The sequence below is a fragment of the Daucus carota genome, chromosome 1, assembly GCF_001625215.2.
Source record: "Daucus carota subsp. sativus chromosome 1, DH1 v3.0, whole genome shotgun sequence".
NCBI classification, from domain to species: domain Eukaryota; kingdom Viridiplantae; phylum Streptophyta; class Magnoliopsida; order Apiales; family Apiaceae; genus Daucus; species Daucus carota.
Window position 1 is genome coordinate 50750772 of NC_030381.2, and position 14685 is coordinate 50765456.

The window sequence follows — 14685 nt, forward strand, 5'->3', positions numbered from 1 at the left end:
TTTCATAAATTATTTCTTCTTTTTTTTTGTCAGGAATTTCATAAATTATTTCTAAAATTTTCCATTTTTATAAATATTTAAGCATCTACAGATTTTATCACCCAAGATAAACAACATAAGGAGATATAGGGAGTAATAAATTACATGCAGAGGAGATGCAGCTCAGTGAAAGCAATATACAACATGAATACCCGAGAAAGTACAAGATCAGATGCAGAATATTTTACACTCACTGCATAATCCATTAATCTATACAATGAGGAGTTGCATCGGACAAACTTTTAGCCCTTGGCCTTTTCTCCTCTCAAATGCACCAAATTCATGTTATAATAATTACATAGCTATTCATACACTTTTGTTTTGCTAATTTTTGACAAAATAATAGAACATGCACTCTTCAATCACTACCGAAGTTTGAATTTAACTCCGACATCTTGGTACAAAGGGTGGCAAACAATTGTAAGATTCATGACGGGAATTTAAACCTGTTTATGGGGAAAGAATATTAAACTATCTATATATGGTAGGACTTCAAATGAATTCATCTCCAGTAGAATCACTTTATAGCACAAGACTTTCCTCTGTTTGGCGTGCTTAACATGGATTAAACCTTCCTTCATCAGTGCAACTACATTTGATTTTCTTCTAGAGCACCAAACCGTCTTACATTGATCAGGCAGAAAGGAATAATTTCTCACCACGGAAAAATGAGTATAAAACCGGACTGATTGGACTGATTTCACAGAATTATGGTCAGAACCACCGAGGCAACAATGAGTAGGAAATATTTCACATCTTTGCTGTAAATACCTAAAGAATGAAAATTATAAGCAAGGACTATGATCGTAATAATTCCTAAAATCTACATATTCAAGTCTAAGGACAATATGTTGCAGTGACTAGTATGTAGAATAATTCTTCTCATTTGCTAGCAGTTTCGATCCCCCCCTCAAACGTATAAGTAGGTAGTAACCTTTAAGAGTCATAGGAGTATTAAACAAGCCAAACATGCAAACACACCAAATTATTATATTACATGTCAGTAGGTTTGAGGGAGGGTAAGATGTACAGAGAGTTGTAGACACCAACCTTGCATCTAGACACCCCCCCCCCCCCCCCCCCAAAAAAAAAATATATATATATATATATATATATATTAGAGGAGTTACGGAAGAAGAAAATTATACAAAATACAGTTGAGCATGCGAAAAAACTTCATGAGCAATAATAGCAACATTAAGCTAATAGTCTAATACAATTCCTATCATTATCTAGTACTGCTAAAGCAGTCTTCGTTTTAATTGTCAAGTTTTTGCCATCAATATACAGATAAAGCGACAGTCTTCCAGCTTCTAATTGTTTCGAGGACTGTAATCACTAACTTGTCTATGTCAACTTTACGATTAGATGTCCCTGTTATACTTTTAATATGATTTAGTTCTATATTATCTTTTTTTTTTTTAGAGTCTAAAAACTTACTTCTCTGTCCGGATGCTGCTGCAGGAAGTGCCGGAATTTTGATAGCTGCAGTGCAACAATCATATTTCTATTAGTATAGATGCTATTCTAGAGAGCTGACTGTATTTAACACTTCGAGGAAGGGGAAGATGTTATGATCTTTCAATATAATCCAATTTACATACTCTTATTGCATGATTGAGCTGGCAACTGAGAAGTAGATGGCCATGGAGCAGGGATGTTATCATTCAAATCACAAAGAAAGCTGATCCCCGAATATTGGTCTAATATTACATCTGATGGCATGCTAGGCAAAAGGCATCCTGACTCTGAAAAAAAAGTGAACGAGTGAGTTATTGGACACCAAATTAAGGTTGATAAACATGTTCAGTCATAAAAAGAAGACATTAAGATTTGATTGGTGCCTCCCTTAGCTAGTTAACTTTCATTGAAGTATGTTCTCCTTACACAGGTTTTCCATTTCACCATATTGTGTTTACTGTGGAAAGTGAAGAAGGTAGGTACAGTTTTGAAGTGTTTTAGATCAGCACAAAGTAATATGAGGCAGAACATGTTCTTGGAGCAAGTACAATGCAATGCCATAGTTGGTCTTATTGCTATGTTATAGCATCAAACGCTAAAGATGGATCCATCCTTCACGGCCACATCATTATAACTACTACATATGAAGGGTAGAGTTAAGCAATTATTTTATTGTACATCACCAAATACCAAAGTATATCAAATTGAGTAAAAGTCAAAAAAAGATAGCTAAATTTGTAACTAGTTCTAAAACTAGCATTGGAGTACAACTTCTATTTTAGCACCAATAAGCACTTTTTGATGCTATATTATATCAATAACAATAAATATATAGCATCTAACATTGTACTTGCTCAAAAAACCAGTGGAAAAAGGTGGTGGTTACAAGTGACGAACTTTACAGAAGAGGGTAGTAGGCGGAGATGTTGAAAATTAGGTTTCAAAGAGCAAGAGGGGCAGGGTCTAATTCATAAAGAAACATGGATCGTGACATATATTATACTGTTGGAAATTTAATATTTTGACACAACTTATAATCCTTAACTCGATTAATATTAATTATGTTTTGAGAATTTTTTTTTTTTTTTGTCTCAAAATGAGTTGTAGAATTGAAATGTGATTGACAGTAAATATTGCTGGTGGATATATGTTCGGGGTACATATGTATTCTCATAAGGCTACAAATATTCTGATCACTGAAAATTTAAAAAGTAAATAAATAAATCTTCTGTAGATAAAATGACTTGCTAAGAGAATAGTTACCTTTTGGTCCAACTGGGCGCATTTGAAAAGTTGATTCCCACATTGAAAATACCACAATAAAAAAAGTGTATTAGGATTGAGGATGGGAAATTATTGAATATATTGCTCTCACCTAAAGGTGATATCATTAAACATGACTAACCTTGGAGGGAAAAATCCTTAAGGCTAATGTGGCACAGCTCATAAACATTTTTGGTGATATTTTCTTTCTGAAGTTTCATTCCAAGTGTTGCAGCACAGTCTAAAGCTTGCAAGTTGGTTGTGAAGCTCTGTTTCTGCAAACGAGATGCATAGCCTGCTAATGCATTACAGCATGCTCTTTGGTCACTTACCCCATCATGACAACCTTTCGTAACAGGGCTCACATCGGGGAAAACCAATGGACAAACTGAAAAAGAAACCAAAAATAGGCACGAGGATTTAAATGAATTGATAGCTCATAGCAGGACTGGATGTGAAATCAAGTGGTTAGCATCATCCATTCTGGTCATATTCGGAAAAGGAAGAATTGAATTCTTATCAGAATTATGGTATAAAATAAATTTCTAAGAAAAAACATGATATACATGTATAGATAGCTACAAATGCAGCATCTTTGCAGGTGAAAATATATATCAAATGTTCATCTAGACTCTTAATACACAGAGTTAATTATAGTAGTCAACATCTGATTACTTTTGGCAGAGCTCAGTAATGAATAACAATTGTCCGCTAGCACCTAGGCCTTTACCTGCGGAATTTTAGTAATGCATCTTCCACCTGTATATCCTATGTCAGACCTATCCATGAAAATTTTACTTCCAAGAATCCATTGTAAGGCACAAAAAGTCATTTTAGAAAAAATTACTGGGTGGATGAGTCATAGGAGTATAGGACTAATTACATGTAGCCTCTCATAATATTGGACTGTGGAGGCCTAAGACATGGCAACACTGAGCTAATATTAAATCAACTGAAGATTTTCTGAAAAGATGTAAAAAAGGGGGATCCGTCCTTAGACTAAACACATATGCTGACACTTTTTAAGCAAAAAGCATATGAGGAGAAAATGTGGAAACTCCAATACTTAGCTATAAATTAGACTCGCATGCTGCAATGTAATGTAAGGAGTTATGCTCATTCGCAGGTCACCTTTGTTTATCTTGCAATTGGATAGTCCTCTGAGGACCTTTTTTGCTTGAGAAGGATTGTGTTTGTTTGCCAACCATCGGAGTACAATATTTCTGCAATCACCATCCCTAGTTGACTGGTCAGTCACTGCATGATGTCCATCAATGTTCATAAGATCATAAGCTTTTAATGCAAGTTTTTTTGCAGCTTCTGATATAGCATTCTGACAAACTTGCTCACAACATTCATTGACGAGATCAATCTTTTCACAGGAGCTGATAAGGTTAGATGTATCCACTATGCTCTCAAATTCATCAACATCTTTGACCGGGCAAGAACCTTCTGTGAGGTTTGATGCATGAATTGAGCATATCTGTTGCAAACTATTGTTTGCGCCCTGACTCACTAAAATTTGCTGAAAATCTGAGAGGCAATGTTTTGCAGATGTTCCGTTCAAAGCAAGCTCTTTGCTAAATTTACTTGATTGACCAATAAGGACTGTTAAAGTCGCTTCCACCTGTGGACAACATACCACATTAGCAAGATATGGTGCAAATGTTGCAACACAATCGATGGACGCATCACTCATCATGCTCTGAGCAGCACCGAAGTCTAGCAAACATTGTCCTGCAAGACCAAAAAGGACTGAGTGTGCTACTGATGAAGCATATACTGAGAGGGTGAAAAAAAAACATACCTGATAACTTTGGTACACTGCTATTTGTAAATGGTCCCAATGGAGAAGGAGCTAACAGAGGAAGAAATGGCTGAGGAGCTGCAGTAGGGGAGGTTACAGGCAATAGAGGTTCATTTCCATTCAGTATCGCAGGGCTCGCACTATGCAATGAATTGCAACAGGATCCGGATAGGCCTATGCACGCCAGTTTCAGGAAAAAAGTTACTTGTATTGTTCATTTACTAAAGATGAATAAACATTATGTAAAACAAGAGAAAGCAAATGACACAGCAATATGAGGTCTCATAAATGTATTACTGTATTAGAAATTGCCATGAAAGAATAAAAGAAGCAATTGCTTAATGTTGCAAGGTTGGAAATGTCCAAAACAATAAACCAGTATCAGAGCTGGCATGGATGTATGTGTGCTTAGATACGGCCAAGGAACAAATTAGTGGGAGAAAAGGGGCCAAAAAATGGAATCTATGCTAGGAGCTTCACATTCCATACTTAACACTGGCTTCTCATAATATGTAGTCACTGTTTAATTTATAGAACATAGCCGTTCAGATACAATGAGCCCAGTGTGACACTCTTGAGTCTTGAGATATGATATGCAAGTCAAATTCCAAAGCGATCTAGATACGTTATGTAGTATGTACAAAATAATAGAGAGAAACAATGGCATAGCAGATTAGGTTCTTCGAGCAGCACATTATGAAGTAAAAGGCTACAACTTATTAAGCCTCAAAGTGTACTCATGAATTATTCAGTTGTTGTACAGATGATGGTTTTGTTCACGACATTGCATTTCTACCAAGAAAACAGTTCCTAACTAATCTTCTCAAGGAAGGCTTCACCAAAGTAATGCACAGAAACTGTAACCTACTAAAATTAACACAATTTTCTCCTAGGCCCTCCTTGAAGTCACAAAACATACTATTTGAGCAACACTGATGCAATGTAATGCCAGCATTGTAAACAAAAGCCAATGAACTAAAAAGTCCTATTCCAAAAGGGATACAATTTTAACTACAAATAAATACCCCCACAAAAGTGTAAAAAAATAATAAATAATAAAATCTAAGCCCAACAATGTGGAAAGTTCTGAACTTTCAAGAAAACCCATCTACTAAACACCCAAAAGAGCACAGATCATACATCAAAAATGAAAACCCAAAAAGCAAATTCAAGATTTCAGATAAATTCAGACGCAAATAACCAAAAAAAAGATAAAACTTACATATAAGCACAATGAGCAGATTGAGATATACACACAGACTTTGCACCACCAATTCTCTCATGCCTGCTAAACAAAACCCCAAAAATGTGTGCACAATGAAATTGTATTTATATATGAAAGAGTTGAGGAAGCTGAGAGAGATAGAGATGGTTTGAGTGGAAGCTTAGGATTAGAAGTTGAAGTTAGAAAAAAGAGAGAGGAGGTGGGGTTTCAAGTAATAAAGAAAGGAGAGTGAAGAGAGAAGAAGGGGAGTTGGGGTGCCATGAATAAGCAGGTAAGTGTGTGGGGTCAAGCAGCCATCAGTAATAGCTGTCTGAAATCAATACTCTTTACTACATGAACCATAAATATTTAAACACTTTTTTTGTTTCTTGGATTTGTGAATGAAATGCAGCTTAAGTTGACTATCTTGTGTTATGGAGAATTTTGAAAATTTGATGGTTGTGTGGCATCGAGAGTGTTAAGCTGGGCTTAATTTTGATTCATACGGGATATTTGACTATCAAACGCATATTTTTGAATGTTGTAATGTGTAGTATATATTAATCATGTACTCCCGTTTGATTTTTTATATGCTTTGATTCTATTTTATAATTTTTTTTGAATAGAAATATATTTTAAAAAAATTATTCAGAATTTTTTTAAAAAAAATTCATTGATCGCATAATTAAATAGTTTATTTTTTAAAATGAATTTGTATCAGTTTTATTAATAAAAAAAGAGATTAAATAATTAATAAATCTTAAATTACGTGTCTAAAATCAGTAATCTCAATATTGTCCACTTATCCCTTTTGAAGTGTTTTGATTTTTTACACGTAATTTAAAATGTATAATAAAATTTATTAGGATTATTATTTTCTAGTATTTATAATAAGTATATAAGCTTTTATGTATTGAAAGGCAATTTTATAAATAAAAATTAAGATATTCTTTGTTTTCTTAATTTACGTGTAAAAATTAAAGAAAAACTATTTTATAATCATTTCTAGTGTGTGCTTACGGATGTGTCCATTATTTGATGAATTTTTATTGATTCGGATTTAACATGATGAACTTTATATACATAAAAAATTTTATTAATCAAAATTCTCCAAATAAATAAAAGAATATAATTATTTATATATAACGTAAACACACTCAGAGAAGGATCATTGGCGCCTAATAAAGAAAATCATGAATTTGGTTACAAGAGTCATGCGATACCCGTTTTCCGCAGGTTGGCATTAAAATCCATAGCTGCTTTTTCTTTCGAAAAAAAAGAAAAATGATTCTTGCTAACTAGTTAGTAGTTGGTACTTATCCGAAGCCACACTCTCATGTTACATAACTTCACACAGGAGCCACAAAGGCACACATCGCATTATGCGAACAAATGATCCCTACAAATTCTATGTTTGTCTATTCTAAAGCCGCGCTTCGCGGCGATATGAATTTTTTATAAATTTAGACAAAAAATTGTTTTATCTACTTTCCCGTCAAACATAATACTAATAGAAAATTTATTATTTATTTAGATAAAAATTAATTTGGGCCGCCCTCCCCTCAAACACAATACTAATAAAGAATTTTTTTTATAAATTTTGATACGAAATAATATTATAATTGCATAAAAGTTATTTTGAGTCGTGTTCCCGTTAAACATATCATTAATTAAAAATATTATAATTAATATAAAAATTTGTTTAAGTGGCCCTCTTGTCAAACACAATATTAATAAAAAAAAATTGTTGGACCCGCCTCCTATCAAAGACAATATTAATCAATAATTATTATAATTATAATAAAATTAAATATAATAATATAGATAAAAATTAGTTTGATCCGCTCACTTGTCGAACACATTGCTAATAACAAAACATTATAATGTAGATATTAGTTTGTGTCGTCCCACCGTCAAACACAATACTAATAAAAATTATTATAATTATGATAAAGTTAAAGATTATAATTGGATAAAAATTATTTTAAGTTGTGGTCCCGTTTGAATAAAAAAAATATTATAACATAGATAAAAATTATTTCAGCAGCTTTCCTGTCAAACATAATACTAATAGAAAATTTATTATTATTTAGATAAAAATTAATTTGAGCCGCCCTCCCCTAATATACAATACTAATCAAGAATCATTTAAATTATGATAAAATTATAATTATAATTGGATAAATATATCCAATTTCATAGATTTTAGCTATTATATTTTTCTTTAAGATTTATATTTCTTAATTGTTTAGAATCATCTCTCTTTTCTTTTAAGATTCCTATTTCTTCACTACTTAAAATTTCATAGATTTTAGCTATTATATTTTGGTTAAAATTCCTATTTCTTAACTACTTAGAATTGTATCTCTTTTACTATTTTTTAGCTATTATACCTATTTTCTCTCAAAAAATTAGAAATTTAAACGGAAAGTTTAGAGACTCCACGTAACCTCCCGCGTATCCTCTCAAGAATCATTTACGTTATGATAAAATTATAATCATAATTGGATAAATATATCCATTTTATAAATTTTAGCTATTATATTTTTCTTAAGATTCCTATTTTTTAATTTAAGATTTCTATTTGTTAACTACTTAGAATTTCACAAATTTTACCTATTATATTTTTGTTAAGATTCCTATTTGTTAAATACTTAGAATTATATCTCTTTTACGATTACTATTTTTAGGCTACTTTACATATTTTCTCTCAAAAAAATTAGAAAAATTGGAAAAATTAACCAGAGAGTCTCCAGAGACGCGTTAAGATTCCTACTTCTTAACTATTTAGAAGTATATCTCTTTTACGATTACTATTTTTTAGCTACTTTACCTATTTTCTCTCTAAGAATTAGAAAAATTAAACTGAGAGTTTCCCAGGACGCTATTACCGAACTGCATCCCCCTTTATATTTTCTAAGATATATAATTTGAAAAAAAATTAATCAAATAAGAATATAAATTTATAACTTTTGAAAATAAGAATTTAATTTTTCTAAATCGTACTTTTCTATAATTTTTAGATTATAATTTTATTTTCTTATTCAAAATTTAAGAAAATTATTTTCCCACCTCTGGCCAGCATCATATATTGTGGTTAACTGCTTATCTTTTCTTGTCCAAAGAATTTATGTAATCATGTTATTCGGTTTTCTCCGAAACGACTAACATGGATCCGTCTTGCAAAAAGAATCGTATTATTTTTTATGATTTCTAAATTAATATGAAAAGGAATTGTATTAATGTTAGAATCTTTTTAATAGATTCTAGCGTATTGCCCTTAGAATTTGATAAGAAAATAATTATATTATCTTTATAATTCTTAAATTTTAATTTTTTGAATTATAATTACATTTTCTATCCGAAATTTAAGAAAAATTAGAAGACTAAATAGAACAATTCTAGAGATTATTTGTTAGATATATGTTTTGAATTTTTTTGGTAAAATAAGACTATCGGTTTTATAATTTTGAAAATAAGAATTGTATTTTTTAACCTGATTTTTAGGTTGTAATTTTATTTTCAATTTGAAATTTAATTAAGAAAATTATAAGACTAAATTCAATAATTGTAGACACACCGAGTTAATAAATTTTATGATTCGGACATATCATGTTCTCTAATTTATTATTTGTGCCTACTATTTAGACTGATAAACACAGTTTTGATTACGCACCTAGTATTAGATTATTCTTCTGTATATCTTATTGAAAGTATGAATTATACATATTACCTTACAAATCTTAACTATAAATTGTATTTTATCTTTTATTGTTAGTTTGAATAAATATATTCCTATTTCTTTTAGGATTACCAAATAGGGAAAGAATTATATCATATTTAGAATTCAATAAGGAATACTAAATAAGAAAAGAATTGTATCATCTTTAGAATTCAATAAGAAAAGAATTATATCACTTTTGGAATTCTTGAACCTGATTTTTTGAATTACAATTATAATTTCTATCCGAAATTTAAAAAAAATCAGAAGAGTGAATCGAACAATTCTAGAGACGCCCGCATCCTCCTATTTCTTTTAGGATTACTAAATAGGGAAAGAATTGTATCATCTTTAGAATTCAAAAAGGAATACTAAATAAGAAAAGAATTGTATTATCTTTGGAATTCAATAAGAAAAGAATTATATCACTTTTGGAATTCTTGAACCTGATTTTTTGAATTATAATTATAATTTCTATCCGAAATTTAAGAAAAATCAGAAGATTGAATCGAACAATTCTAGAGACGCCCGCATCCTCCTATTTCTTTTAGGATTACTAAATAGGGAAAGAATTGTATCATCTTTAGAATTCAAAAAGGAATACTAAATAAGAAAAGAATTGTATTATCTTTGGAATTCAATAAGAAAAGAATTATATCACTTTTGGAATTCTTGAACCTGATTTTTTGAATTATAATTATAATTTCTATCCGAAATTTAAAAAAATCAGAAGACTGGATCAAACAATTCTAGAGACGTCCGCGCGTTGCGGCGGCCTATAAAAATTATATTAATGATTCAATATTAATATTTATAGAATAAAATAATTTTGTAGTTGTCTATATAAACTAATTAACGTTTCAAAATTAATATTTGTAGGATAAAATAAATTTTATATTATAAAAATCTTGATGTAATACCAATACTAATATATAAAATTGTAAAATTGGACTATAATTCATGGTGAAAAAATGAAAATAAAGTTATACAGGTGATTAACAATTTAAAACACGACGAATCTTAATTTTATTTGTGTTTTTTTTGAAAAGTAATTATGTTCTTACATTGTCACCTTCCGCCAATTTTTTTGGATTGATTGTGCACAAAAACATCTAACTTAAATCCGTGAGGTTGTAGTATTGAGAGAGGGGAAGTTGTGTTTAGATGATCCAAAACCTTATGATCTGCGGGGGTATTTATAGGTGCAGGGAGGCTTGTGTGCTACTCTTTCCTATAATTAAATAATCTGAAACAAAATTAGATTAAAACTTTCAAATTACTATATTCCGTAAATAATCCGAAACAAAATCAGATTCTGATACTTGCTTCTAATATACCCGAAACTAATAAAGGTAGTTTTAATTTTTGATATTTTTCATCCAAAAATTCCATAAAATTTAAAAAATAGAACGGATCGATGTGAGAGGCGCCATCTACAGCCCCTCGCTTCTCCACCATATTTTCCTTTATACAAAGTTAATCATATAATAATTAACAACAACAAACATGTCCGATGAACAAAATAAATATTATAAAAGAATAACCAACAAACATACATCATTAATAGTTAATTTATTGATATCATCCATCAATATCATGTAAAGACTATATTCTTTTCTTTTGTTTGAATTTGTCGGCTCCCACATAGCGATCTATAACTACCTTTGCTTGCCACAATCTTTATTTTTTTAATACTATATAAACAGCCTTCACTTATCGTTGCATAAAAACAGCACCACCGAGTTAGAAATCAAGTAAGAGAACTATCACCAGAGAGAGGTAGAGTTGTGGTATAGAGAGAGGAGGTTGTGTTTAGATGGTCCAAAATCCTACAATATATAGGGGTATTTATAGGTGCAGAGAGACTTGTGTGCTACTCTTTCCCATAATTAAATAATTTAAAACAAAATCAGATTAAAACTTTCAAACTACTATATTCCATAAATAATCTGAAACAAAATCAGATTAAAACTTTCAAACTACTATATTCCATAAATAATCTGAAACAAAATCAGATTCTGAAACTTGCTTCTAATACACCCGAAACTAAAAAAGGTAGTTCTAATTATTGATATTTTACATCCAAAAATCCGAGAAAATTAGAAAAACAGAATGGAGCGATGTGAGAGGCGCTATATTCCATAAATAATCTGAAACAAAATCAGATTAAAACTTTCAAACTACTATATTCCATAAATAATCTGAAACAAAATCAGATTCTGAAACTTGCTTCTAATACACCCGAAACTAAAAAAGGTAGTTCTAATTATTGATATTTTACATCCAAAAATCCGAGAAAATTAGAAAAACAGAATGGAGCGATGTGAGAGGCGCCACCTACACGCCACTCACTTCTCCATTATATAACACGCCACTCGCTTCTCCATTATATAAGTATACTAGCGAAAAAAGCCGCGCTTCGCGGCGGCGTTATGAATTTTTTTTAAATTTAGATAAAAAAATTGTTTTAGCTACTTTCCCGTCAAACATAATACTAATAAAAAAATATTATTATTTAGGTAAAAATTAATTTGGGCCGCCCTCCCCTTAAACACAATACTAATAAATAATTTTTTTTATAAATTTTGATACGAAATAATATTATAATTCCATAAAAATTATTTTCAGTCGTGTTCCCGTTAAACATATCTTCAATATATCTTATCGAAAATAAGAATTGTATATATTACTTTACATATCTTAAATATAAATTGTATTTTATCTATTATTATTAGTTTGAATAAATAAGAAAAAAATTGTATCATCTTTAGAATTCAATAAGAAATACTATTGTATCATCTTTAGAATTTAATAAGAAATACCAAATAACAAAAGAACTGTATCATTTTTAGAATTAAATAAGAAAAGAATTGTATTACTTTTAGAATTCATGGACCTGATTTTTTGAATTATAATTATATTTTATCTCCGAAATTCAAGAAAATTTAGAAGACTGAATCGAACAATCCTAGAGACGCTCGCATCCTCCTTTATATATATATATTGATTGATTTCGTTATTTTCATATTTCAATAAATAACATATTCTATTATTAAGTTGTGCGCATAAACAAGTCCTATATGGGTATAAGATATAGCTACCCAACAGAGCTTTTTTTTTTTTTCACTAAATAATTTTTTATTAATATTTTGGCTAAATATTTTTGCCTCAATTTATTTCCAAAAGACTTATAGTAGAGTTTGTTTTATTTTATTTTTGTAAGGAGCAGAGTTTATTTTATATGAATTACTAGAATTCATAGTGTTCAGTGTCGTGGTTTGGGTCTTAGACTGTGTGGACAATTGGTTATTAAGCTTGGGTCGTGACAATTTAATGTTTAAGATTTGGCCAGGAACTTGACAAAAATATTGGGCCAGGAAGGTCCATTGTTTAAAGACAGGGGTCCCTTACCATAACTCCGGGGTCTCTGTTGTCTGAGTTTAGGGCATTAAATTGTGTTGTCCGAGCCCATTAAAATATTTAGCTAAAGTTTAATATCTTATCATAAATAAAAATGATACGATGATAGCTAAAAATTTGTACGCATAATCATTTGATGATCACAATATTTCACCAACTTCTAAAAAACGGTATCATATATTGCTATGCAAAACTGATATATTTTATTTTTAAAATTTGGAAATAAATATAACATATCATTTTTAAGATACAGTCAATCAATATAATCGATATCAATAAAATAACATGCATTACAGATTTAATAAATTAATTTTACATTATTATTTATATGTCTAATTTAGTGAATCATTTTCAGACAACATAATTATAGATGATCTTAGTCTACTTTGAGGAATAAAGTAATATTATTCACTAAACATCATTTTTTTTTTTTTTGGATAAGCATTCACTAAACATCATATACTACAGTGTAATCCATCGTTTTTTAAAACACGTGTTTGACTACACCAAATTATTGTTATTTTAGTCTTTGCATGCCTTTGGGTAGATAATTTACTTCTTTGAATTAAAAAAATTTCTTCACGCAATATTTTGATACAATTCATGACAGAGTGCGCAGACTCTTAAGAATATTGAAATGTATATGGGTTGAAAATGCAGACTGCGGTACAGAACCTAAACAACCTGAATTTTCTTGGGCCTAACTAATATGGATCTTAGCTTAGATAGTTTGGGCATTTAGAGAAAAGCCCAATTTAATGAGCACAAGACAAGTCGAACTAAATGCTTACGGGTTTAAGTTTATGACACATAACTTAATATACTTAATATGATAAATTGAGAATTTAAAATATATATTTAGATAATTTTTGACATATTCATTACATATGTGAAATATTAAAAACATAATAATAAAAATAAAGACTATTTATGAGTAATTTATGTATTATGACTTATTAATTTGTGTATCAATTTTTATAAAACTTCCTCCATCTCATCTGGTTGTTAGCATGTATTTTGATTCTCCTGTAAAATATAGTTTGATAATATTTTTTAATAAAATATAAATATCAAATTTTTATTCAGAAGAAAATATATTACGGAATTATACTTTATAAGAGTCTCAAAATACCTCCATTTTTGTCTTCCTTCCATTTTTTACATTTAATAAGTAATATATATTTATAGTTTATTAATATTATTTTTGTTAAAAATTTCTTGTTTATTATTTAAAAAATATATATATATAGTTGGCATATTTGATATTTGAAATTTTTAAGGACCTTTGAGAAATTTCCTTTCAAAATATTATTTGTCCGGATTATATAACAATAATGTTTAGAGTATTCTTATACAATATTTTTGTGAATAAATGTTAATTATCTATTAAAGTTCATTGTATTGAACTAATTCAACGTATTAGCGGCATGCGTCCATAATATGATTCACACATTTTAAATATAAGTGATCTAACATCAAAAACTTATAAGATAATGTGACATAACGCATCTTGAATTATTAATTTATAAACGTATTAATAAATTAAAATCCTTCGTCAGAAAACAAGAAAGTACAGTAATACAACTTATATATGGTTGTCCTACAGCTGTATAAACCTATAAATAATGGAATTTGAAGCTTGATGCCTACAACACTATTTTAACTTGTACAATCCTGGAAATAACATATAATTGTATCCATTCGTTTGTTGTTTTGTGAATTTGATTAAATACAAATGAAGGTGTACCAAAAGACTGACAAAATAGGAGT

General features: G+C 29.7%; 1 protein-coding gene across 1 annotated transcript; it reads right to left on the reverse strand.

The window, feature by feature from the left end:
* Positions 1–166: 166 nt before the first annotated feature.
* Positions 167–6199, reverse strand: LOC108205383 (uncharacterized GPI-anchored protein At1g61900). Its single transcript, XM_017375326.2, has 8 exons — positions 5793–6199; positions 4571–4744; positions 3895–4500; positions 2906–3151; positions 2764–2775; positions 1644–1787; positions 1480–1524; positions 167–810 (listed from the first exon to the last, which is right to left on the reverse strand). Exons 1-8 carry the CDS (start codon positions 5851–5853, stop codon positions 740–742), a joined length of 1359 nt encoding a protein of 452 aa, XP_017230815.1. The 5' UTR covers positions 5854–6199; the 3' UTR covers positions 167–739.
* Between the last annotated feature and the right edge of the window lie 8486 nt (positions 6200–14685).

What these genes read in the sequence shown, in the direction of transcription:
- LOC108205383 (XM_017375326.2), bottom strand. Translation starts at nt 5,853, where the DNA reads ATGAGAGAATTGGTGGTGCAAAGTCTGTGTGTATATCTCAATCTGCTC. An exon ending in TCTGCTCATTGTGCTTATAT is followed by an intron (nt 4,745 to 5,792) that starts GTAAGTTTTATC and finishes TGGCGTGCATAG; the next exon opens with GCCTATCCGGATCCTGTTGC. An exon ending in AGCTCAATCATGCAATAAGA is followed by an intron (nt 1,525 to 1,643) that starts GTATGTAAATTG and finishes GTTGCACTGCAG; the next exon opens with CTATCAAAATTCCGGCACTT.